Source organism: Bubalus kerabau, chromosome 4 (assembly GCF_029407905.1).
Source record: "Bubalus kerabau isolate K-KA32 ecotype Philippines breed swamp buffalo chromosome 4, PCC_UOA_SB_1v2, whole genome shotgun sequence".
NCBI lineage: Eukaryota > Metazoa > Chordata > Mammalia > Artiodactyla > Bovidae > Bubalus > Bubalus kerabau.
Window position 1 is genome coordinate 22,623,545 of NC_073627.1, and position 26,861 is coordinate 22,650,405.

At 43.4% G+C, this 26,861-nt stretch overlaps 1 protein-coding gene across 2 annotated transcripts; it reads left to right on the forward strand.

Annotated features, from left to right (window-relative positions):
* Positions 1-17,579: 17,579 nt before the first annotated feature.
* On the forward strand, positions 17,580-21,971 carry LOC129651225 (keratin, type I microfibrillar 48 kDa, component 8C-1-like). Of its 2 annotated transcripts, none has more exons than XM_055579926.1 (7): positions 17,580-17,942; positions 18,046-18,128; positions 18,642-18,798; positions 20,284-20,445; positions 20,540-20,665; positions 20,837-21,057; positions 21,505-21,971. In XM_055579926.1, the coding sequence occupies exons 1-7, from the start codon at positions 17,595-17,597 to the stop codon at positions 21,581-21,583; spliced, it is 1,176 nt and encodes a 391-aa protein (XP_055435901.1). In that variant the 5' UTR covers positions 17,580-17,594; the 3' UTR covers positions 21,584-21,971. The 2 variants fall into 2 exon arrangements, with proteins under 2 accessions (XP_055435901.1, XP_055435900.1); XM_055579925.1 differs by having other exon boundaries at positions 17,595-17,942; positions 20,540-20,669; positions 20,841-21,057.
* Positions 21,972-26,861: the final 4,890 nt, after the last annotated feature.

Below are 26,861 nucleotides of genomic sequence, written 5' to 3' on the forward strand. Positions count from 1 at the left end.
GCCATCAAGCCATCTCATCCTCTGTCGTCCCCTTTTCCTCCTTCCCCCAATCCCTGCCAGCATCAGAGTCTTTTCCAATGAGTCAACTCTTTGCATGAGGTGGCCAAAGTACTGGAGTTTCAGCTTTAGCATCATTCCTTCCAAAGAACACCCAGGGCTGATCTCCTTTAGAATGGACTGGTTGGATCTCCTTGCAGTCCAAGGGACTCTCAAGAGTCTTCTCCAACACCACAGTTCAAAAGCATCAATTCTTAGGCACTCAGCTTTCTTCACAGTCCAACTCTCGCATCCATACATGACTACTGGAAAAACCATAGCCTTGACTAGCTGGACCTTTGTTGACAAAGTAGTGTCTCTGTTTTTGAGTATGCTATCTAGGTTGGTCATAACTTTCCTTCCAAGGAGTAAGCGTCTTTTAATTTCATGGCTGCAGTCACCATCTGCAGTGATTTTGGAGCCCAAAGAAATAAAGTCTGACACTGTTTCCACTGTTTCCCCATCTATTTCCCATGAAGTGATGGGACCAGATGCCATGATCTTCGTTTTCTGAATGTTGAGCTTTAAGCCAACTTTTTCACTCTCCTCTTTCACTTTCATCAAGAGGCTTTTGAGTTCCTCTTCACTTTCTGCCATAAGGGTGGTGTCATCTGCTTATCTGAGGTTATTGATATTTCTCCAGGCAATCTTGATTCCAGTTTGTGTTTCTTCCAGCCCAGTGTTTCTCATGATGTACTCTGCATATAAGTTAAATAAACAGGGTGACAATATACAGCCTTGGCGTATTCCTTTTCCTATTTGGAACCAGTCTGTTGTTCCATGTGCAGTTCTAACTGTTGCTTCTTGACCTGCATATAGGTTTCTCAAGAGGTTGGTCAGGTGGTCTGGTATTCCCATCTTTTGAAGAATTTTCCACAGTTTATTGTGATCCACACAGTCAAAGGCTTTGGCATAGTCAATAAAGCAGAAATAGATGTGTTTCTGGAACTCTCTTGCTTTTTTGATGATCCAGCGGATGTTGACAATTTGATCTCTGGTTCCTCTGCCTTTTGTAAAACCGGCTTGAACATCTGAAAGTTCACGGTTCATGTATTGCTGAAGCCTGGCTTGGAGAATTTTGAGCATTACTTTACTAGTGTGTGAGATGAGTGCAATTGTGCGGTAGTTAGTTTCTGCTGAATAACAAGGTGAATCAGCTGCATGTACACATACAGCCCTTCTCTCTTGAGCCTCCCTCCCACCACACCCCCTTATCCCACCCCTCAAGGTCATCACAGAGCACTGAGCTGAGCTTCCTGTGCTAAGCAGTAGCTTCCCACTAGCTGTATTTTTTTAACACATGGTAGCGTATATATGGGAGAAGGCAAAGGCACCCCACTCCAGTACTCTTGCCTGGAAAATCCCATGGATGGCGGAGCCTGGTAGGCTGCAGTCCATGGGGTCACTAAGAGTCAGACACGACTGAGTGACTTCACTTTCACTTTTCCCTTTCACGCACTGGAGAAGGAAATGGCGGCCCACTCCAGTGTTCTTGCCTAGAGAATCCCAGGGACGGGGAAGCCTGGTGGGCTTCTGTCTATGGGGTCGCACAGAGTCGGACACGACTGAAGCGACTTAGCGGTAGCAGCAGTGTATATATGATAATGTTACTCTCTCAGTTAATCCCACCTTCTCCCCTGGCCATGTCCACAAGTGTGTTTTCTACATCTGCGTCTCTATTCTTGCCCTGCAAATATGTTCATTAGCATCATTTTCTATATTCCATATATATGCATTAATATACAATATTTATTTTTCTCTTTCTGACTTACTTCACTCTGTACTCAGCAGGAAGTTTTAGATCTAGCACTATATTATCTGTTTCTGGTGGTCCAGGCAGCCTCAGGATCACACAATGAAGGGACCCTCTGGCTTGCCTGCTGTGCCCTGGACTTCCTCCTTCCTCCTGATCTCTTTCCCGGGGATCATAATCAGCCTGGGCTCCAGCAGCTTGCTTCCTCTCCTCTGGGGCTCAGAGACCCCACCAGCTTTTCTGTTTATACTCCTACCTTTCTCTATCCAATCCAAACAGTACCTGTTGGATACCTACTCTATGTAGACCCTGGATGGTGGGGAAGGGGAGACACATCGTGAAAGATACTGTCCTGGCTGCAGGTTGTTTCCAGTTCAGTTCAGTTCATTTCAGTCGCTCAGTCATGATCAACTCTTTGCAGCCCCGTGGACTGCAGCATGCCAGGCCTCCTTCTCCATCACCAACTCCCGGAGTCTACTCAAATTCATGTCCATTGAGTCGGTGATGCCATCCAATGACCTCATCCTCTGTCATCCCCTTTTCCTCCCACCCTCAATCTTTCCCAGCATCAGGGTCTTTTCAAATGAGTCAGTTCTTTGTATCAGGTGGCCAAAGTATTGGAGTTTCAGCTTCAACATCAGTCCTTTCAATGAACATTCAGGACTGATTTCCTTTAGGAGGAACTGGTTGGATCTCCTTGCAGATCAAGGGAATCTCAAGAGTCTTCTCCAACACCACAGTTCAAAAGCATCAATTCTTCGGTGCTCAATTTTCCTTATAGTCCAACTCCAACATCCATACATGACTACTGGAAAAACCATAGCCTTGACTAGATGGACCTTTGTAGGCAAAGTAATGTTTCTGCTTTTTAATATGCTGTCTAGGTTGGTCATAACTTTTCTTCCAAGGAGCAAGTGTCTTTTAATTTCATGGTTGCAGTCACCATCTGCAGTGATTTTGGAACCCTGTCCCCCTCCCCTCCTCCAAATAGTCTGCCATTGTTTCCCCATCTATTTGCAGGTTGTTTATAAAGTCTTAAAAGGGATCTTTTATCTAATTTTTTTTATCCAAATCTAATTCCCAATTACTGCTATTATAAACTAGTCCCTGGTACTGTGAATACTCAGGCTGGCACTGCAGGCAAATCTCCGAGTGCTGACCGTGACATCAGTGTTCAACAAGAATGGGTATCTTGATTTAACTCTAATGGAGAGCCTCCAGAAAGGAACACAGTCCTGCCAAGATCCCAACTTTTAAAACATTTTTGGTAAAATACAGATGACATAAAATTTACCATTTTAACCGGTTTTAGTGTACAACTCAGTGGCATAAGGTATATTTACATTGTGGTGCAACCATCACCTCTATCCATCTCTAGAAATTTTTCATCATCCCAAATTGAAACTCCGGACTTACTAAACAATAACTCCCCAAACTCCCCTGCCCCAAGCCCCTGGTTATGTCTATTCTATTTTCTGTCCATAAGAATTTGACTCTTTTGGGTACCTTGTATAAAAAAATGGAATTGTACATTATTTGTTCTTTCATATCTGGCTTTTTTCATCGTATACTCTTGTCAGGTTCATTCATGTTGTAACATGTACTGAAATTTTTCTCTTTTGTTTTTTTAAAGTTAAAAATTCCTTAATTTTTAAATTCCTGGTACCACTACCACAGTTTACAGGGCAATATACCTGATATAATGAAAAGAAAAAGAAAAAGACAAAGCTACAACAAATAAAAGACCTCAGAAATGCACATCTAATTGACACTACATTGCGTTAATCAATAGCTGCACTTTTTGCAAACTGTTGCCATGGCAGTCCTGAACAAGAAGTGTTTCCTGTTTAAGCTGCAGTAACTTTTCTGACTATGGTTCCTTCTGTGGCAGATTTTTAAAGTTCCTCTAACACATTTGGGACGACTGTCTCAAACTAACCTGCAGTTTTCCTGACAACTCCTCGCTCTCTCTCCAGGTAAGAACTGTAGCCCTTTTCTTCTGAGTATTTAGAACCTTCTGCTACCATATCCACCACTTCCACCACCAGATCCATAACCACCACCATAGGGACTGGACGAGCTTCTTCCACCAAAACTTCCCCCTTTCATGGGTCCATAATTTGATTGCTGTTGTCCACTATAATTTTCAAAGTCATTATAGTTTCCACCACCACATAATTACCTCCAAAATTTCCTCCTTCATTGTAATCATCATATCCTCCACCACCACCAGCATACCCACCAGCTTGGTTACCATATTCTGGCCCAACACCACCATAGCCTTCTCCACCACTTCAACCAGGACCACTGCCCTAGCTGCCACTATCGCCTCCGAGTTCTTTTAAAGAGCGAATAAGGATTTCATTTTATATATATAAAGCTTTTTGTTTGTTTGTTCATCTACCAATGGATATTTTGTGTCATTCTCACTTTTGGTTGTGACTAATGCTGCTATGAACATTGGTGAACATATGTCTTCTGTTCAAGTCCCTGCTTTCCATTTTGTGTGTGTGTGTACATAGATGTGGAATTACTGGGTCATACAGTACATCATGAGAAACGCTGGACTGGAAGAAACACAAGCTGGAATCAAGATTGCTGGGAGAAATATCAACAAGCTCAGATATGCAGATGACACCACCCTTATGGCAGAAAGTGAAGAGGAACTCAAAAGCCTCTTGATGAAAGTGAAAGAGGAGAGTGAAAAAGTTGGCTTCAAGCTCAACATTCAGAAAACGAAGATCATGGCATCTGGTCCCATCACTTCATGGGAAATAGATGGGGAAACAGTGGAAACAGTGTCAGACTTTATTTCTTTGGGCTCCAAAATCACTGCAGATGGTGACTGCAGCCATGAAATTAAAAGACGCTTACTCCTTGGAAGGAAAGTTATGACCAACCTAGATAGCATATTCAAAAGCAGAGACATTACTTTGTCAACAAAGGTCCGGCTACTCAAGGCTATGGTTTTTCCAGTAGTCATGTATGGATGCGAGAGTTGGACTGTGAAGAAAGCTGAGCGCCAAAGAATTGATGCTTTTGAACTGTGGTGTTGGAGAAGACTCTTGAGAGTCCCTTGGACTGCAAGGAGATACAGCCAGTCCATTCTGAAGGAGATCAGCCCTGGGATTTCTTTGGAAGGACTGATGCTAAAGCTGAAGCTCCAGTACTTTGGCCACCGCATGTGAAGAGTTGACTCATTGGAAAAGACTCTGATGCTGGGAGGGATTGGGGGCAGGAGGAGAAGGGGATGATGGAGGATGAGATGGCTGGATGGCATCACTGACTCGATGGACGTGAGTTTGAGAGAACTCCGGGAGTTGGTGATGGACAGGGAGGCCTGGCGTGCTGCGATTCATGGGGTCACAAAGAGTTGGACATGACTGAGCGACTGATCTGATCTGATTTGATCTGACAGTAATTCTATATTTAATTAAGAAAACCCAAGACTCTTTTCCACAGTAGCTGCACCATTTAATATTCCCAGAAACAATGTGCAAGGATTCCAATTTCTCTCCAATACTCATTTTCTGTTTTTATTTTTTAAGTTGTAGAACTTTGTTATAAATTCTCGACATTAATCGTTTATTAAATATATGATTGGTGAAAATATCATTCTCCCATCCTGTGGGTTTCCTTTTCATTCTTTTCATTTTCTCTTTTTAAAGATTTATTTACTTAATGGCTGCACTGTTTTTTTTTTTTAATTTATTTTTCAATTGGGATAAAATTGCTTTACAATGTTGTGTTGGTTTCTGCCATACAACAACGCATATCAGCCATAAGTATACATATATCACCTTTCTCTTGAGTGTCCCTCTGTTGTGGTCCTTTAATGGACCAGAACCTGGTGGTCTGGAGTCGATGATAGGAAAGAAATAGAGAGAGCCAGAGGGAGGGGGGAGGAGAGAGAGAGAGAGAGAGAGAGAGAAAGAAAGAAAGACACGGGGACTCAAGCTCTGATGGAGCAAAGGTGCTTTAATGATCTTTCTGTGAGTATATATAGGCTGGTATACAAGAAATTTCTTTTGACAATGATAAAGATCAGAAAACCAAACATACAGCAACCGTTACCAAGGGAACAAGGGATTAATAATGGTCACAAGGTCAGGAGACAATCCATATCTCAAGAAAGAGGATCAAGACTAAGCAGTTTTATCGTAAGGAGAATGTTTACTGAAGGAGATTCAAGCCTGTCTCATCCTATGACCTCAGTCCTGGGAGCGGCATGCTGTTCCACTGGTTTCTGGTAACAGAAACTGATAAGGAACAGAGGATTTAAGAGAAACAGCACGTAGGAATCCTCCTATTAAACATTCCCTGACATCCCTCCCCTCCTCCAACCCTACCCCTCTGGGTCATCACAGAGTGCCAAGCTGGGCTTCCTGTGTTATATAGCAACTTCTCACCAGCTATCTATTTATTACAAAGCAATTCACTGTGTGGATCACAATAAACTGTGGAAAATTCTGAAAGAGATGGGAATACCAGACCACCTGATCTGCCTCTTGAGAAATCTGTATGCAGGTCAGGAAGCAACAGTTAGAAATGGACATGGAACAACAGACTTGTTCCAAATAGGAAAAGGAGTACGTCAAGGCTGTATATTGTCACCCTGCTTATTTAACTTATATGCAGAGTACATCATGAGAAACGTTGGACTGGAAGAAACACAAGCTGGAATCAAGATTGCTGGGAGAAATATCAATAACCTCAGATAAGCAGATGACACCACCCTTATGGCAGAAAGTGAAGAGGAACTAAAAAGCCTCTTGATGAACATGAAAGTGGAGAGTGAAAAAGTTGGCTTCAAGCTCAACATTCAGAAAACGAAGATCATGGCATCTGGTCCCATCACTTCATGGGAAATAGATGGGGAAACAGTGGAAACAGTGTCAGACTTTATTTTTTTGGGCTCCAAAATCACTACAGATGGTGACTGCAGCCATGAAATTAAAAGACGCTTACTCCTTGGAAGGAAAGTTATGACCAACCTAGATAGCATATCCAAAAGCAGAGACATTACTTTGCCAACAAAGGCCCATCTCGTCAAGGCTATGGTTTTTCCTGTGGTCATGTATGGATGTGAGAGTTGGACTGTGAAGAAGGCTGAGAGCCGAAGAATTGATGCTTTTGAACTGTGGTGTTGGAGAAGACTCTTGAGAGTCCCTTGGACTGCAAGGAGATACAGCCAGTCCATTCTAAAGGAGATCAGCTCTGGGATTTCTTTGGAGGGAATGATGCTGAAGCTGAAGCTCCAGTACTTTGTCCACCTCATGCGAAGAGTTGACTCATTGGAAAAGACTCTGATGCTGGGAGGGATTGGGGGCAGGAGGAGAAGGGGATGATGGAGGATGAGATGGCTGGATGGCATCACTGACTCGATGGACTTGAGTCTGAGTGAACTCCGGGAGTTGGTGATGGACAGGGAGGCCTGGCGTGCTGCGATTCATGGGGTCGCAAAGAGTCGGACATGACTGAGCGACTGAACTGAACTGAACTGAATGTATATATGTCAATGCTACTTTCTTCCTTCTTCCCACTCTTTCTTTCCCCTATTGTGTCCAGAAGTCTATTTTCTATATCTGTGCCTCCATTCTTTTCTGCAAATAGGTTCATTAATACCATTTTTCTAGAGTTCATATATATGTGTTAATATATGATAATTGTTTTTCTCTTTTTGACTTACTTTGCTCTATAAAACAGGTTCTAGGTTCATCCACTTCACTAGAACTGACTCAAATTCATTCTTTTTTATGGCTGATTGCTCTGGGTCTTTATTGCTGCACATGAGCTTTCTCTAGTTTTGGCGAGTGGGGGCTACTCTCTAGTTTTGGAGCGAGGGCTTCTGCTTGAAGTGGCTTCAGAACTTGCTGAGCACAGGCTCTAGAGCATGGGCTCAGTCGTTGTGGCGCATGGACTTAGTTAGTCCGAGGCATGTGGAATCTGCCGTTGCTGTAGTTCAGTCACTAAGTCATGTCCAACTCTTTGCAATCCCATGAACTGCAGCACACTAGGCTTCCCTACCCTTCACTATTTCCTGGAGTTTGCTCAAACTCATGTCCATTGAGTCAGTGATGTATCAGGATCAAACCCATGTCCCCTGTGCTGGCAGGCAGATTCTTAACCACTGGGTCAGCAAGGAAATCTCTCTTTATTTTTAATTTTTGTAAAGTTCATTTTACCTACTTTTTCTTTTGCTATCTGTGCTTTTGGTGCCATCACCGAGAAATCATTGCCAAATCCAATGTCATGAAGATTTTCTCTTTATGTTTTCTTCTAAGAGTTTTATTGATTTAGTTCTTATGTTTAGGTCTATGATCCATTTTGCAAAAGACATCACTGGAATTTTGATACAGAGTGCATTGAATCTGTGGGTTGCTTTGGGCAATAATATCTTTGTAACAAGATTAAATCTTCCAACCCATAAATATGGAATGTTTTTCCATTTACATTGTTGTTGCTGCTCAGTTGCTAAGCCATGTCTGACTCTTTGTGACCCCATGGACTGAGCACCCCAGGCCTCCCTGTCCTTCATTATCTCCTGGAGTTTGCTCAGACTCATGTCCATTGAGTTGGTGATGCCATCCAACCATCTCATCCTCTGTTGTCCCCTTCTCCTCCCACCCTCAATCTTTCCCAGAATTAGGGTCTTTTCCAATGAATCGGCTCTTCTCATCAGGTGGCAAAATAATGGAGCTTCAGTTTCAGCATCAGTCCTTAGAACGAATATTCAGGATTGATTCCCTTTAGGATTGACTGGTTTGATCTCCATGCTGTCCAGGGTACTCTCAAGAGTCTTCTCCAGCACCACAATTTGAAAGTGTCAACTGTTCATCATTCAGTCTTCTTTACCATTCAACTCTCACATCCAAATGACTATAAATGATTTTATAGTCATTTTTCATGACTATTGGAAAAACCATAACTTTGACAATAGGGACCTTTGTCAGCAAAGTGATGTCTCTGCTTTTTTTTTCTTCATTAAAAAAATAAATTAATTTATTTTAATTGGAGGCTAATTACTTTACAATATTGTGGTGGTTTCTGCAATACATTGAAATGAATCAGTCATGGGTGTACACGTGTCTCACCATCCTGAACCCCCCTCTCACCTCCCTCCCCAACCCATCCCTCTGGGTTGTCCCAGAGCACTAGCTTTGGGTGCCCTGCTTCATGCATCAAATTTGCACTGGTCATCTATTTTACTTATGTTTACATATGTAAACATGTAAAATTTACATATACTACATTACATAATATACATGTTTCAATGCTATTCTCTCATATCGTCCCACCCTCACCTTCTCCCACGTAGTCTAAAAGTCTGTTCTTTACGTCTGTGTCTCTTTTGCTGTCTTGCATATAGGGTCATCATTACCATCTTTCTAAATTCCATATATATGTGTTAATATACTGTATTGGTATTTCTCTTTCTGGCTTACTTCACTCTGTATAATAGGCTCCAGTTTCATCCTCCTCATTAGAACTGACTCAAATGTATTCTTTTTTTTTTTTTATAGCTGAGTAATATTCCATTGTGTATATGTACCACAACTTCCTTACCCATTTGACTGCTGATGGACATCAAGGTTGCTTCCATGTCCTAGTTATTGTAAACAGTGCTGCAATGAACATTGGGGTACACTTGTTTCTTTCAATTCTGGTTTCCTTGGTGTGTGTGCCCAGCAGTGGGATTGCTGGGTCATATGGCAGTTCTATTTCCAGTTTTTAAAGGAATCTCCACACTGTTCTCCATAGTGGCTGTACTAGTTTGCATTCCCACCAACAGTGTAAGAGGGTTCCTTTTTCTCCATACCCTCTTCAGCATTTATTACTTGTAGACTTTTTGATGGCAGGCATTCTGACTGGCGTGAGATGGTACCTCATTGTGGTTTTGATTTGCATTTCTCTGATAATGAGTGATGTTGAGCATATTTCATGCATTTGTTAGCCATCTGTATGTCTTCTTTGGAGAAATGTCTGTTTAGTTCTTTGGCCCATTTTTTGATTGGGTCATTTATTTTTCTGGCATTGAGCTGTGTGAGTTGCTTGTATATTTTGGAGGTTAATTCTTTGTCAGTTGCTTCGTTTGCTATTATTTTCTCTCATTCTGAAGGCTGACTTTTCATCTTGCTTATAGTTTCCTTCATTGTGCAAAAGGATGTCTCTGCTTATTAATACACTGTCTAGGTTTGTCATAGCTTTTCTTCCAAGGACCTAGCATCTTTTAACTTCGTGGCTGCAGTCACCATCCATAGTGATTTTGGAGCCCAAGAAAATAAAATCTGCCACTGTTTCCACTTTCCCCCCAGAAGTGTAGGACTTGATGCCATGATCTTAATTTTTTGAATGTTGAGTTTTAAGCCAGCTTTTTCACTTTCCTCTTTCATCCTCATCAAGAGGCTCTTTAGTTCCTCTTTGCTTTCTGCTATTAGAGTGGTGTCATCTGTATATCTGAGGTTAGACATTTCTGCCAGTAATCTTGATTCCAGTTGTGATTAATCCAGTCTGGCATTTTCCACGATATACTATGCATATAAATTAAATAAGCAGGGTGACAATATGTGGCTTTGACGTACTCCTTTCCCAATTTTGAACCAGTTCATTGTCCCATGTCTGGTTCTAACTGTTGCTTCTTGGAAAGTCTTCTTTAATTTCTTTTGGCAATGTTTTGCAGTTTTCAGTGTATAAGTCTTTTGCCTCCTTGGTTATGCTTATTTCTAAGTATTTTATTCCTTTTGATGCTATTGGAAATATAATTTTCTTCCTAATTTCTTTTTCAAATTGCTTATTGCTAGTGTTTAGAAATGCAACTCCATACCTTGATTTTAGACCCATGTCAGAATTCTGATTTATAGAACTTTACAATAACACATTGTATTGTTTTAAGTCACTAGATTTGAGGTCATTTGTGACAGCAGGTATAGGAAACAAATATAGCTTGCATCTATTGAATATCAACTACAAGTTAGGTAAAATACTAGGAATTTAATTAATCTTTGTAAGAATGCAAATTAAATTCATTGTACAGATGAGGAAACTGAGCCTTAGAAATATGCTCCAAATCATAGTTAGTCATTAGCAATTATGGGATTTGAACCAAGTTCTGTCTATAGATATCCATAAGATACTATGGATACTATAAGGATACTTATAGTATATACTTATATCCATAAGATACTATGGAGAATAATTTAAAAATTGGAGCAGATTGACACATCCCGGTCAGTGCGTGCTCAGTCATGTGTGACTCTTTGTGACCCCATGAAGTGTAGCCTGTCAGTCTCCTCTGTCCATGGAATTTTCCAGGCAAGAATATTGGAGTGGGTTGCCACTTCCTACTCCAGGGGATCTTCCTGACCCAGGGATCGAACCAGCATCTCTTGCATCCCCTGTATTGGCAGGCGGGTTCTTTACCACTGCACCATCCAAGTCACTAACATGTTTCAAAGTTGTCTTCTACACACAAATTCCAACTTTAGAATTCTCAACTTGATTGTGCTTTGGAATAACCCAGAACGCTTAAAAATATGCCAAGGCTTGAGTCAGCCCTCAGAGAATCTGACTTAATTGGTCTGGGATGCAGCCTGGCCACTGGGAATTTTTGAAGCTATATATATAGTTCTAATGAGTCAGTTTGCCATGTTACCAGAATCCGGGTTTTAGTTCTAATTTTTGGCAAATCTATTTAGGAAATGGCATTCCAGTCAATTATGAGCCTCAATCATATAGAAAAAAAATTTTTATTATCTAATTTCATTGTCTACCTGATTCACAAGATTTCTTTTTGAATGAATTTCAAAAAATCAAACCCAATAATAAATTACAAAGGTTTGCATAAGAAAAACTGGATTATTAGAAGGATATGTGAAAATGAAAATGTTAGTTGCTCAGTTGTCTCTTTGTGACCACATGGGGTGTAGCTCACCAAGCTCCTCTGTCCATGGAGTTCTCCAGGCAGGAATACTGGAGTGGGTAGCCATTCCCTTCTCCAGGGGATCTTCCTGACTCAGAAATCAAACCTGTGTCTCCTGCATTGCAGGCAGATTGTCTGAGCCACCAGGGAAGCCCCTTAGAAGGATATAGACATTGTCAAAACAGAAAGGTCTAAACATGCTCTGAGCAGAGAGTATCAACAGAATAAAGGATAAATTCTGGCCAGAGACAAAGCTTTTTGGATCTGTAAATGCTGCCATTTTTTTTTTTTTTAATCTCTGTCTTTGTAGCTACTCCATAATTTTATAAATAAATATCTTACAGTCCCTTAAATACTCCCACATGGCTTTTAAATTGCTTATAGGTGCTCATCACCAAACATACACACCAGGATGTGGTTCTCAACTTGATTGTGCTTTGGAATAACCTAGAACACTTAAAAATATGCCGAAGCTTGAGTCGGCCCTCAGAGAATCTGATTTAATTGGTCTGGTATGTAGCCTGGCCACTGGGAATTTTTGAAGCTATGTATATAGTTCTAATGAGTCAGTTTGCCAGGTTACCAGAATCCGGGTTTTAGTTCTAATTTATCTTGTCATCAGCTCTGTGTCCTTGGACAAACATGTAGTCTCTCTGAGCCTCAGTTTTTCCAAAGGTAGAGTGGAGGTAACACTCTCCTCTCTATAGGCTTTGTATATCTACCAAGATGATCATGGAAGACCATGTTTATGGAAAGACTTTGCAAACCAGATATTTTTATTATGATTATTAATCATTTTGATTATTGCTGACTTAACACATAGCTAAGATTCTTAAGAATAAAAAACAGTGGTCTTCTTTTTCTTTCATGCCCAATGGTAGAACTTACATATCATCCTGTTCTTTTATGCCACTGTTTCTTTCTTCAAATCCCCCACCCAGCTCTGCAGCAGGAGTATATGCTCTACTGAGCATTACCCGATACTCTTTGACTCCAGATCCACCTTCTGCTGGGGCCCAGTTCCTTCTCAGTTGTGCATCAATGCTCTTGATGACCTGTTTTACTGGCTCCTGGTTGTCCTGGTCTGAACTCCTAGCCAAATGGACATACCATTCTCACACTTTGATTTTCCTCCAGGCTTACATTCTGGATATTTTTGCTGATTCTTTTTATTTCTGTTTCCCTCTTATTTTATATTTGCTTTGGGATAGAGGTAAGGCACTTTCCCCCATCTTCATATCTGATGTTAAAGCCATGGTTTCAGTCCTCATTGGGGTCTGAGGCTGCTGTCAGGAAGATCAGGGCTGTCTAGGAGTGCTCAGCAGTTTCCTTTATACAAGCCCATCACATTACTTCCAGGATTCATGCCTCATCGCAAGCTTGTAGGATTGTCATTTTTTGACCCCTAGTTTACTGAGGAGCAAAGCAGTATGCAGTAAGTCTAGGTATGTCTTCCTGTCTGTACTCAGAACTGGCCTCAGAATTCATGATCTTGTTTCTGTGTTTTCTCCTAGTTCTTGTGCTTTGACACATCTTGATCTCTAAACAGTGTCTCATCTCTGATTTACAACAAGGTAAATCGGGCTGGGCAAACTTGAGACTACATACTTGTGTCATTTGCGCAAGTTAAATCTATCCCTAATATCTTAGATTCTTCATCTCTGTTATCAATGACAGTAATAGAATCCAAACACCCAGTGTTTTGGGTGAGGATGGAATACTATGTGTGAAGTGTCCTAGAAGACCATCGGACTAGAAAGATATCTATTGCTATTCATTTCCAGCCTACATCACTATCTGGTCCTCAGTTTTCTCCTTCATAAGTTCAGGTCTTTCTGGCTTCAGATTCTTTGATTCTAGAAAACAGAACTTACTTCTGAGGTGAACGTTTACAGGGTAAGGCAGGTAGACTTTCTCCCAGATTCTAAATTGCCTAGGTCATGCCATTGTGCATTTTCATTTGCTTAGATGTTAAGAAAAGGCAATCTGATTTTCAATCTGGACAGATCAATCAATTGTGCAAAAGGATAGAAATTTCTCTTGGGAAAAAGTAAATGAGTGTAACTTGGTTATTTACCAAGTTCAGGAAGGTATTATAGAGTGTAGCGGGGTATAAGGACTGCTTGAGCAGAGAGGCCTTTGGAGGACTGATGAGGTAAGGGGAGTGAGGAAGAAGCCCCCAGCAGGGACCAGAAACAAAAACTATAAAGACAGGGATCATCAACGGAAATGAATCTAAGGTTTCTTTCCTCTCACAAAACCAGAGAAGCTTCTGTGCCAAATGTTCACACTGTGTTTAGGTATTCAGGCTCAGGAGTTAGACATCTGAATAGTTCAAATCCCTGCTCTGCTACTTATAGGCTTTGTCTTAGGAAAATTCTGAGCCTTTCTCGTTCTGTTACCTTATCTGTAAAATAGGAATAATTTTATAGGCCAATCTTACTGGGTTTTTGGGATGATGAAATGAGAAATGTGCCATAGCACTTAGCACCAGTTTGGCACATAATAAGTAAATTCGTGTGTGTGTGTGTGTGTGTGTGCTCAGTTGTGTCCGACTCTTTGCAACTCCATGGACTGTAGCCCTCCAGGCTCCTCTGTCTATGGAATTTTCCAGGCAAGAACACTGGAGTGGGTTGCCATTTCCTACTCCAGGGGATCTTCTGACCTGGGGATTGAACCTGCATCTCCTGCATTGGCAAGTGGATTCTTCACTACTGCACCACCTGGGAAGCTCTAAGTATTCATGAAATGGTAGCATCATCGTCACCATCGTCATCATCAGGGGCAGCAGTAACACTATCATTATTTTATGAATGCTCACAGAGAGCTGTAAGGCTGGAGGATTCCCAGAGGATGAGAAGAGCCTATTTCAATGCAAACACCAGAAAGGAGGCTTGTTGGCAATATCGCCCCATGTGGAGAACTCTTCCTCCTCAAGAATCACCCCAAGTGAGGTAAACAAACCTAGAAGATGAGGAAGTTAGCAGACAAAGTAGGGACAATAGACCATCTGTCAACTTCTTAATCTAGCCACTAAATTAATGTTCATATTTGCATTTTTGTTGATTAACTCATGAATATAGTCCTGTGCCTCTACTATTTGTGAGATGAGTAAGGTTTGATCAGCACTGGGTTGGCTTGGACAACCTGCCCAGGTGTCTGCTCAACAAAATTGAATGTTCACAAAATTCTTCACCTGAGCCATTTGAGCCAACAGTAGGAAGGAGGAAGGTTACAGAAGTAACTGTCATCACCCCCACTCATATTCACACACAACGTCTTAGTTACCTTTCACAATGAACCCATGAGGTGGGCAGCATTATCGTTACTTCAAATTAAGAGATGAAGAAAACAAGAGTCAAAAAAGGGATCCACTTCTCTGAGCTCATACTGTCAGGAAGGATGTGCACCCAGCTCATTTAGCTTCAAATGTGGTCCTTTCTGCTCTTCAACACTGCTTTTAAAATCTGGACACATTCTTTTAAAGTGTCTTATATTGTATTCCCTGGTGGTTCAGAGGTTAAAGCGTCTGCCTCCAATGCGGGAGACCTGGGTTCAATCCCTGGGTTTGGAAGATCCCCTGGAGAAGGAAATGGTAACCCACTCCAGAATTCTTGCCTGGAGAATCCCATGGATGGAGAAGCCTGGTAGGCTACAGTCCATGGGGTCACAAAGAGATGGACACGACTGAGCGACTTCACTTTCACTTTTCATATTGTGTTCCACGAATAATCTTTTGGGACTTCTTTCTGAACCATGATTTTGTTCCTTTATGGAACAAAGGACAGCCAGAGAGGGACAGGGAATAGAAGGTGATCTGGGGAAGGCTAATTTATTAATATTTGTTACTTGGCAATAAGGGAGACTCCCTAGGGCTGGGAAGGGGTCAAAGGGTATCTGAACCCAGAGCTGATGGAGAGCTGTGTACTCATCAGGGTGGTGCCCTCTTCTTAGGGATGAGAGTCACCTGCATTCTCATGGGCTCTGACTGTCTGAGAGCATCTCAGGCTGGAAAAGTCATATCTCTAGGGGTATTCAGTGCTCTCAAAGGAGTAAGTCTATAGCAAGGAAGAGAAATTTCTAGAGGCTTTGAGATAAAGTTGCTCTGGATACAAAGATACCTCTGAGTGCCTGATTCTGGTTTTACTTTCTTATTGAGTCTGAAGTAGTCTGCTTTGTATTTATGCTTCGACACTGACCCTTGAACTCTCACTCTGTGGAATATTTCCGTCATAATTTTTCTTCTAGGTATTTCTTCCCATTCTCACTTTTAGGGAGATTATGGCTTCAGCGCAGGTTGGTTGACGTTTTTTTGTAAAGGGCCAGATAGTAAATATTTTAGGTTTTGCAGTCTAAATGGTATTTGTTGCAACTACTCAACTTTCATGTAGCACAAAGGCCGCCACAGACAACACCTAAATGAAAAGGCCTGGCTGTGTCCCAACAAAACTTGATTTACAAAAAAGAGGCTGCCGGCTGACCTGTGGGCTGTAGTCTGCAGCTTCAGTGCCATTCCCATCTGTCCAGAGGTTTCATTTTCTAACCATGAACACTCAATTATTTTCTTTATTTAAAATAATTTTATTTATTTATTTTTGGCTGCGCTGGGTGTTGGTTGCTGCGTGTGAGCTTTCTCTGCTTGTGGCGGAGCACAGGCTCCAGGCGCACTGGCTTCGGTAGTTGTTGCGGTACACAGACTCAGTAGTTGTGGTGCGCGGGGTTAGTTGCTCCAGGACATGTGGGATCTTCCCTGACCAGGAATGAAATTCATGCCCCCTGCATTGGCTGGAGGATTCTTAACAGCTGGACCACCAGGGAAGTCCCTTATTTCTTTCTTTTTTAAAAATTTTATTGAAGTACAGTTGATGTACAATATTGTGTTAGTTTCAGGTGTATAGCCGAGTGATTCAGTCACGCATATACATATACGTATTCTTTCTCAGTAGCTCAGACGGTAAAGAATCCCTGTAATGCAGGAGACCTGGGTTTGATCCCTGGGTCAGGAAGATTCCCTGGTGAGGGGAATGGCATCCTACTCCAGTGTTCTTCCCTGGAGAACTCCATGGACAGAGGAGCCTGGGGGGCTGCAGTCCATGGGGTCACAAAGAGTTGGACATGATTGAGTGACTTAGCACAATACACAGCACATTCTGTTTCCGTTTTTTTTCCTGTATAGGTTATTACGGAGTACTGAGTAGAGTCCTCTGTGCTTTACAGGAGGTCCTTCTTGGTTATCTATGTTACATATAATGCTCAATTATTTTCAGTCTCTTCGGGTATTGACAAATTCCCTAAGCCCCAATAAATACTCTCCCTGAGTAAGGCTCAGAATCCTCATAGTTAATACAGAACAAGCTTCTGCTCTAAGGATGGGTTGAACTGAACAGTGAAGCATGGGTAGACTTGATAGAAGCTGGCTGGCCATTGAAAAGACTATTCACTCCACACTCTCTTTCCAAGGAGTCCAATGGCAGAAATTCATGGGCGAGGAGTTCCTGATTCTTAAGCAACTCCACCCCATGTCCCTGACTGTCCTCCCCTCTGAGTAATGGGGAGAGCCACTTGGGGCCATGATGATTCTACCTCCTTTGAAGCCATCTGATGAAACTCTGATATCACCAGCCATGAGCACCCTGGAGGAGCCTGTTATGACACAAGCTGAATGGAATAATTTTATGAGTTGAGGGGGGACTCTTGGGAGGCACCTAAGTAGCGTATTTTGGAGAGAAAAATTAGCCAAAGCATTAGGAAAGGAAACTATGCGGAGTGCCAAGACCCCACCCACCATTATGGGTATAAAAGGACCACAGAGAAAGGAGAGACTCAAACCTCATCCACTTCCACCTCCATCAGTTCACCTGCCCTTCCATCACCTCTCCCAGCACCATGCCTTACAGCTGCTGCCTGCCCACCTTGAGCTACCGTTCCAGCTGCTCCTCCCGGCCCTGTGTGCCCCACAGCTGCCGTGGTACCACCCTTCCTGGGGCCTGCAACATCCCTGCCAATGTGGGCAGCTGCAACTGGTTCTGCGAGGGCTCCTTCAATGGCAATGAGAAGGAGACCATGCAGTTCCTGAACGACCGGCTGGCCAGCTACCTGGAGAAGGTGCGGCAGCTGGAGCGGGACAATGCAGAGCTGGAGAGACGCATCCTGGAGAGGAGCCAGCAGCAGGAGCCCCTCTTGTGCCCCAACTACCAGTCTTACTTCCGGACCATCGAGGAGCTCCAGCAGAAGGTGAGGGGCTGGGCTGTGAGGGTGCACAGCAGCAGCTTCCTGTCTTTGAGCAATAAAATGTTCTCAAGTTCAAATGGTCCTCACCATGGAATCTTGTTTTCAGATCCTATCCGCCAAGTCTGAGAACTCCAGGCTGGTGATACAGATCGACAATGCCAAGCTAGCCTCTGATGACTTCAGGACCAAGTACGTTGAGATTTTGGGGCCAGGTGACCTCCAAGGCCCCTGTGTGGGCCTAACATTGTCTGGAAGAGAAGAGAAAGCCATTTCTCCCTTTTTATTTCTCCTGGCATTTTTTTTTAAGGCCAGCTAGGTAAAATCATTGGCAAACAGAGATCTGGACTCATGTGCTATTTGAGCTTCAGTTTATATCACTCTTTCTGAAAGGCCTTCAACCCCACAAATTCAGAGACTGTAGTGAATTGTTCTTGGTGGAGTTGATTGATTGGGTGGTATATCAACCAACAAAATTGACAGGAGAGAGAGTCCACCTCATGAGTCCCCTGAGTGCTTTCTGGTGTTAGGGTGAGTCTAAGGCTTCTCCATCCTGTTTATGTAGATTTTGAAGAAAGCATGGATGCAAAGAGGCAGAAAACTGTCAGCGCAAAGACAGCTAGGCCAATCCCATGAACACAAGACATGGGGCAGGGAGCAGGGCTTCTGCCCGGCTCATTCTCCCACTCTGGTCTGTGCGTGCAGGTACGAGACAGAGCGTTCCTTGCGGCAGCTGGTGGAGTCAGACATAAACAGCCTGCGTAGGATCCTGGATGAGCTGACCCTGTGCAAGGCCGACCTGGAGGCTCAGGTGGAGTCCCTGAAGGAGGAGCTGCTCTGCCTCAAGAAGAACCATGAGGAGGTGAGAGGAAAAGAAACCATAGACTTCAGGGATAGGCCTTTAGCATTGGGAGTCAGGAGGCAACTGCTGTCAGGCCTCCTGGGCTGGGACTCTTCCCTAAAGAACTCAAGGTCAGCTCCGGGAATGGCGATGCTATCTCCATAGAGAGCAGGGGTGAGGTGAGCTGTGAGGAGTGGATGGTGTTGGAGATGCTGGGAAAGGACTTATATTCATTGAGGTCTCCTCTCTGCTGGTCCTGAATTTGGTGGTAGAGATAGAGGGGGAGAGAAAAAGGAATAACACGCTCACTAGTCTTAAGGCTGTGGAAATGATCATGTAAAAACACAGTGCATCATACAGGTAGAAGGAAATAAGTATTATATGAAGTATAAATATAAAACAGCTGCTATCATGACATCATTATTTCCTTGCTATTATTCACCCTATTAGAAAACAAAATCACTTAATTCCACAATTGTGTGTTTCTAGCTGAGTACTCCGAATGGAGAAAATAACACATGTCATTTTCCTGGTGTGCCTCTGTGCTTACAGTGGAAAGCTCTGTCACATTTCATCCTTAGTGGATGTCACCTTTGTTCCTTGTGGGTTCAATGTCTTACAAAGTGCTCGTCACATGACTTTGACATTTTGCTTTTGCACTGATAGTCTCTCCTATCACTGCTCCATGGGAACACACGTTGGTCAGGTGAAATTCTGGGAAGGAATTGGAAATACCCATTGAGGGCGGGAGTGTTGCACGGAGGTTGACTGTGATCCTGGGTGGGCATCTTGGATGGTCAGGGAGATAGTTGGACGTCAAGGAAGTTTTAAATTCTGATTCTGATCTTATTCTACCATTTTAGGCTCAAGCCCTTAGTGATGACCCACTGCTTTTAAACAGTAAAAACACATTTTTGCTACATGTCTTCCAGGATAGGCATGTAGAATGGGAAGTTTAGATTTATCTTTTGCTTGTCAAACTTGCCCAATGGGTATTTTATTACAGAAGCTTTTGTTACATAGAGACAATCTTTATATGTACATGCTGTATGAGCCTCAGGTTCTGGGAACAATTTGATCTGCCTGAAGGGAGATTGGGAAGTCTTCTCAGAGGCAAATCAGAGGAAAGAGGAGGATTTCAGCACTTTGGTCTAAGGGAAGAGACTGAGCAAAGACACAGATGTGGCAGAGCGTGGCATACCTGGGGAGTATGGCTGGGAAAGCAGTATCTACGGGGATGTAATGGGAAAGAGGTGGGAAGGACCTGCATGTGTGAACGAGTTTGGATTTAGGCTTACAGGAAAGGTGAGCTTGTTTCAGTGTTGGGGGAACGGAATGGATGTGATGCCTGTTTGGGTTTATTCCTACGCCTTATCTGTGTCAGTTTAGGGGAATGATCAGAATATTCCTTTCAGTGCGTTTTGGGCAGGGTTGTGCTCACTTCCCTGCAGCAGGAAGATTGCAGATCCATTTCTGTGGGTTCATTTCTTCTCCTCCCTCCCTCAGGAAGCCAATTCACTGCGGAGCCAGCTGGGAGATCGCCTCAATGTGGAGGTGGACGCCGCCCCGACTGTGGACCTCAACCGTGTGCTCAATGAGACCAGGGCTCAGTATGAGGCCTTGGTGGAGACCAACCGCAGGGACGTGGAGGAATGGTACATCAGGCAGGTGAGTATCTCGGCACGTGGTCTCTTAGGACCCTCAGCCCCTTGGGGCCCTTCAGGCAGGGTCTGATCCTGCCTTCTGCCCTTTGGTGTTTCAGACTGAGGAGCTGAACAAACAGGTGGTGTCCAGCTCAGAGCAGCTGCAGTCCTACCAGGCGGAGATCATCGAGCTGAGACGCACGGTCAATGCCCTGGAGGTGGAGCTTCAGGCCCAGCACAACCTGGTGGGTATTGATGAGACTCCTGGTGAGGAGGTGAGGTTGGGGAGTCAGGGGCACTGGGATGCCCTCCGGACCACCCTCTCCTGAACTCTTGGAGCTGGTGACTTGTTTGGAAGCAACAGAGAAGCCCCTGAAGGAGCAGCTCTGTGACTTTCCTCCCCTTCCCTCTGACAGAGAGACTCCCTGGAGAACACCCTGACGGAGACGGAGGCCCGCTACAGCTCCCAGCTGGCCCAGGTGCAGTGCCTGATCGGCAACGTGGAGTCACAGCTGGCGGAGATCAGGAGTGACCTGGAGCGGCAGAACCAGGAGTACCAGGTGCTGCTGGACGTGCGGGCCCGGCTGGAGTGTGAGATCAACACGTACCGGGGGCTGCTGGACAGCGAGGACTGCAAGTGAGTAGGGAGAGAAGGGATCCTGGGAAAATGTGTGGTGGGTCTACAAGACACTGGGCATGCCCATGTTGGCCATGTTTTCAGTTCATCAAAGAGCACACATTCATGGAGTGTCTCCTTTGTGATGGTTAGGCAAATGTGAAAGGTCAAAGGTGAAAGGCATTCATTCCCTGCCTCCGGGAGCTAACAGTGGAGGGGTGGTGGTAGAAACTGTTACAGTAGCAGCTGTTGGGTAAGGGAGACTGTGTTGAGTTCTGTGAGATCTCAAGAGCATTCGATAACAATTGTCCCCCTCTGCACATGGCAGAGAGGGAGAGAGATTTGGTAACAATCAAAGTTGATTGCAACTAACTTCAACCACTGAGAAATCAGATGTATCTCATAAAGTACCTTAGCACTCTTGCCAATCTTCTCCGCAACCCATTCTAAATCTCTGTGTTCTTCCAGGCTCCCCTGCAACCCATGTGCCACCACCAATGCTAGTAGCATCTCCTGTAGGTCCTCCTCTCAAAATCGTTGCTGTTAATGAAAAAACCTGCCTCCTCTTTGAAGACGACAATGAAGCCTAGAACAAGCACAGGAACGATCACCAGGTCCTGCCTTGGCTGGAGCTCAGTTACCATTTAGATACCTTGTCAAGCCAGCTCTGAAATTTCTACACGTGGACATGCTCTCCACGAGCCAAGACACACCTCATCTGCTTCCGATGTCTGGAAAACTCCCTCCTGCTGAAGGTCAAGTCTCTGTCTCTGAAGACAGTCCAGCAATCTGAGCTCCAGGTTTTACTTTAGGGTGTTTCCTCTAGGTATTGTGTTTCCTGCTTCCTGCTTTCCTAGCTTCTTTGATATTCTCTGGAATGCAAGGAAGCTACTTCATTTACTTCCCAATAAACTTTATTTCTCTGGCATAGTAAATGTGTTTCTCATACATATGCATGCATTGTAAAGTACTTGTTATGGCTGTTTCATAAGAATGACCCTTCATTAGGAGGATGAAATGAGTTCAGTGACTGTCCTAGTCATATGCTCCACTGGTAAATACAGAGGGAGAGAGAAGGCTGTCCTCCTGGGAGGCTCCCACCCAGGAAGACTATGCAGAAAAACTGGCTTTTAAAACTCATGCTTTTTTTTTTTTTTTCTTTTCTGGCCATGGCTGCAATTGTGAGCATCTTCTCCAAACCTTACACCTCTCTCCCACTCTCATCCCCATCACTCTGGAATTCTCTGTTTACATTTCTCTCTAACTCTGAAGACTAGCTCCCGTGGAGACCGTTCAAGAGGAGCTCTCCTCTCGTCTCAGCCTCTTGGCTGCACACGTCACTAGTGTAGATGCCTACGCTTTCCTTAGAATGTACCTTCAATGATTGCCATCACCCCGCACATTCTGGGTCCTCTTGTTAGACCTCTGTTTGTTCTCTGTCTTCTGATTAGCCTGCCTTCCTCTTTCTGTCTCAAGTGGAGGAAATGCCTGGATTTGTGAGTCTGCGTTTCTCCTTCTACATCTCTGCTCATGGAGAACTCACACCTCTATGCTGACCACTCCAAAATCTTGCACCTCAGCTTGAGTTCCAAGTCTTCACACATAGGACAGTTTCACTTGGTATCAGGCCATCACATCGCATTTAATAGGACGAAAACTTGTCTTTGTCCAACTGGTCCATCTTGTTACCCACTTGTTATACTCAACACTTTGTAATCTAAGGACCCTTTAATGCAGATGGGTGTATCTCTTTACCTCCCTCTCTTCAAAGTTATTCTTTCCACTAGCTCTTTGCTCATATCTGGAATGTTCTTCCATAACCTTGTTATCATTTCATTGCCTACCATTTCAAGAAAGGCCAGTGTTCATTAAGTCTCCCTACAACAAACATGAATCCTACCCCACCCGCACTTGCCTCCTCTCTGAATATTCAACACTTTCAATTCTATTGGCCACTGTCTCAATGATTCATTCATTTTGATGCTGACTGACACAGCCCCCAACAACCGTCTGTTGTGTAGTGCTATGTGTGGTACTGCAGACACACAAATAAGTGAACCCCAATCCTAGACCCCAGTGTGTTTATAGTCTAGAGTGGGTAAGACAAAGAGACAAACATCATACAGACAAATGTAAGTGTGGCTCCATAGTTCAAAAAGATACCTGCACTCCAATGGATACTGCAGCAGTATTTTTCAATAGCAAACTAAATGTCCATAACAGAGGAATGGATAAAAAGATGTGTTGCATATGTACAATGGAATATTACTCAGTCACAAAAATGATAGAAACTGTGTCATTTGCAGAGACATGGATGGGCCAAGAGAATGTCATTCAGAGTGAAATAAGTCAGGAAGTGAAAAACAAATATCATATATTAACACTTATATGTGGAATATAGAAAAATGGTATAGATTAACTTGTTTGCAAAGTAGAAATAAAGACAGAGACATAGAGAACAAATGTATGGATACCAAAGGGGGAAGGGGTGGGTGAGATGAATTGGGGCCAACATATATACACTGCTGCTGCTGCTGCTAAGTCACTTCAGTTGTGTCCGACTCTGTGTGACCCCATAGATGGCAGCCCACCAGACTCCCCCATCCCTGGGATTCTCCAGGCAAGAACACTGGAGTGGGTTGCCATTGCCTTCTCCAATGCATGAAAGTGAAAAGTGAAAGTGAAGTCGCTCAGTCGTGTCCGACTCTTTGCGAGCCCATGGACTCCAGCCTATCAGGCTCCTCCGTCCATGGGATTTTCCAGGCAAGAGTACTGGAGTGGGGTGCTATCGCCTTCTCCGCATATATACACTACTATATATAAAACAGATAACTAGTGAGAACCTACTATATAGCACAGGGAACTCTACTCAGTGCTCAGTGGTGACCTAAATAAGAAGGGAATCCAAGGAAGAGGGGCTATATGCATACACGTGGCTGATTCATTTTGCCTTACAGCAGAAGCTGACACAACATTGTAAAGCAACATTGTTGCTTTACAACAATTTTATTGTTGTTATTCAACAATAAAATTTCTCATAAAATGTGGCTCAAGAAAGGTGTAAATAAAAATGATGAATTTCCAAGATGTGAGAGTGTTAAGAGACTCTAAGAAAGTAGCACTCAATCAAAGCTTTGAAAACCCAAACATTGTTCACATAAATTTCACCTGCCTGCATCGTTGATTGTAGGTCCTTCAAGAGAGAGTATCTTCACCTAATTGAAGCCTAGTGTAAACCATGGAGCACTGTAAGTGGAATAAATAAAGAACAGTAACACTAATGAGGGTTCGTGAGAAGGTTATTAAAACTTTATGTAATGCCCACAGTTGCAACTTCAATCAACTATTACTGTATGATATTAGCATAATTCTGAAATAGAGTTTGATGGGATATGGTTAGACAGATGAATGTGTGCAAGTCTAAGAAGAGGGAAAGTTTTTTAAGCATGAACTTTGCCTGATAGGGAGATTAGAGAGCCTGAGGTGTGTTTAGAACCTGACATACCATTTTCTATCTTGGAGCAGAGGATTAATGTGGTTTAGCAGAAGATGATACTGCAAATTAGTTAGGGAGGGCCATATCTAACCGTTCTTTGAATGGTTACCTATAAGATTTGCTATTGAGGAAGGTTGACATAGGATCTATAGGGAAGCTATGTATAGGATGGATTGTAATGGGTCCTAGAAGTTTGTGAAAAAGAAGGAAGATCAATTGGGAGGGTGGTGAGAGAAAATGAGAACTGAGATGGTTGGTGGTGGGGGGGAGTAATGGGGCAAGTGGTGGGGTGGATTTCAGAGGCACATGGAAGCCAATTGCAGGTAGAGAAACAATGGAGAGAAAAGGAAAGAAACAGTACTGATTGACTATCTGGCAGTACTGATTGACTATCTAGTATGGTCAACATGAATAAAGTTTTTGAGGCTTAGAAAGTGAAGTAACAGTGGTTCTCCAGGAGAGACAGCTGGAAAAGGATGACTAGACTTGGGAGAGATGTCAGAGAGTTACCTAAATAAAGATGATAATAGAGCTGTGGGAGTTGTTTAGATTGTCAAGGAGAAGATCTTGGAGTAGGAAAGAACCTTGAGGATCATTGTAGAGGATGACAGAACAGGCCTGGAGTTCTCCAAAGTCCTTGACCTGAGATTTGCCTTGGTTTAGCTTGCCAACATCCTCTGGATCATGGAAAAAGCAAGAGAGTTCCAGAAAAACATCTATTTCTGCTTTATTGACTATGCCAAAGCCTTTGACTGTGTGGATCACAATAAACTGTGGAAAATTCTGAAAGAGATGGGAATACCAGACCACCTGATCTGCCTCTTGAGAAATTTGTATGCAGGTCAGGAAGCAACAGTAAGAACTGGACATGGAACAACAGACTGGTTCCAAATAGGAAAAGGAGTTCGTCAAGGCTGTATATTGTCACCCTGTTTATTTAACTTATATGCAGACTACATCATGAGAAACGCTGGACTGGAAGAAACACAAGCTGGAATCAAGATTGCCGGGAGAAATATCAATAGCCTCAGATATACAGATGACACCACCCTTATGGCAGAAAGTGAAGAGGAACTAAAAAGCCTCTTGATGAAAGTGCAAGTGGAGAGTGAGAAAGTTGGCTTAAAGCTCAACATTCAGAAAACGAAGATCATGGCATCAGGTCCCACCACTTCATGGGAAATAGATGGGGAAACAGTGGAAACAGTGTCAGACTTTATTTTTCTGGGCTCCAAAATCACTGCAGATGGTGACTGCAGCCATGAAATTAAAAGACACTTACTCCTTGGAAGGAAAGTTATGACCAACCTAGATAGCATATTCAAAAGCAGAGACATTACTTTGCCAACAAAGGTCTGGCTAGTCAAGGCTATGGTTTTTACTGTGGTCATGTATGGATGTGAGAGTTGGACTGTGAAGAAGGCTGAGCGCCAAAGAATTGATGCTTTTGAACTGTGGTGTTGGAGAAGACTCTTGAGAGTCCCTTGGACTGCAAGGAGATCCAACCAGTCCATTCTGAAGGAGATCAGCCCTGGGATTTCTTTGGAAGGAATGATGCTAAAGCTGAAACTCCAGTACTTTGGCCACCTCATGTGAAGAGTTGACTCATTGGAAAAGACTCTGATGCTGGGAGGGATTGGGGGCAGGAGGAGAAGGGGATGACAGAGGATGAGATGGCTGGATGGCATCACTGACTCGATGGACTTGAGTCTGAGTGAACTCCGGGAGTTGGTGATGGACAGGGAGGCCTGGCATGCTGCGATTCATGGGGTCGCAAAGAGTCGGACACGACTGAGAGACTGATCTGATCTGAGCTGAGTCTTTGAGGAGAGGGAGGCTACAGGCCATGGGATCGCAAGAGTCGGACACGACTTAGTGACTAAGCTACCACTGAGGAGATAGATGATATCTCATTATAAGCAGTTGGAGAGGGAGGTGGGGATGCAACTGAAGAAGCACAGAAGTCTAAAGAAGTCAGTTTCGACAAGGGCATGATCAATAGCATCTGGGGCAAGGAATACGGATATTCAGACAAATCCACCGGGTACAGTAACAGGGAGATCACTGGTGGGTATATGGAGAGATGGTTGGACTCTGGGTGAAGGAGTCATATTTCAAGGCTCTTTCACATCTGTCTTAGATCACCAACTCCATAGTGAACTTAATGCAAGAATTCAACTCAGTGCATTCATAGTAAACATGAATTTTACCTTGCTTTTTTCTCTGTGTTCTTTGATAAATGTTTTAGCACCTGCTCTTCCCTTTGAGGGCTTCCCTGGTGGCTCAGCCAGTAAAGAATCTGCCTGCAATGTGAAAGCCCTGGGTTCAA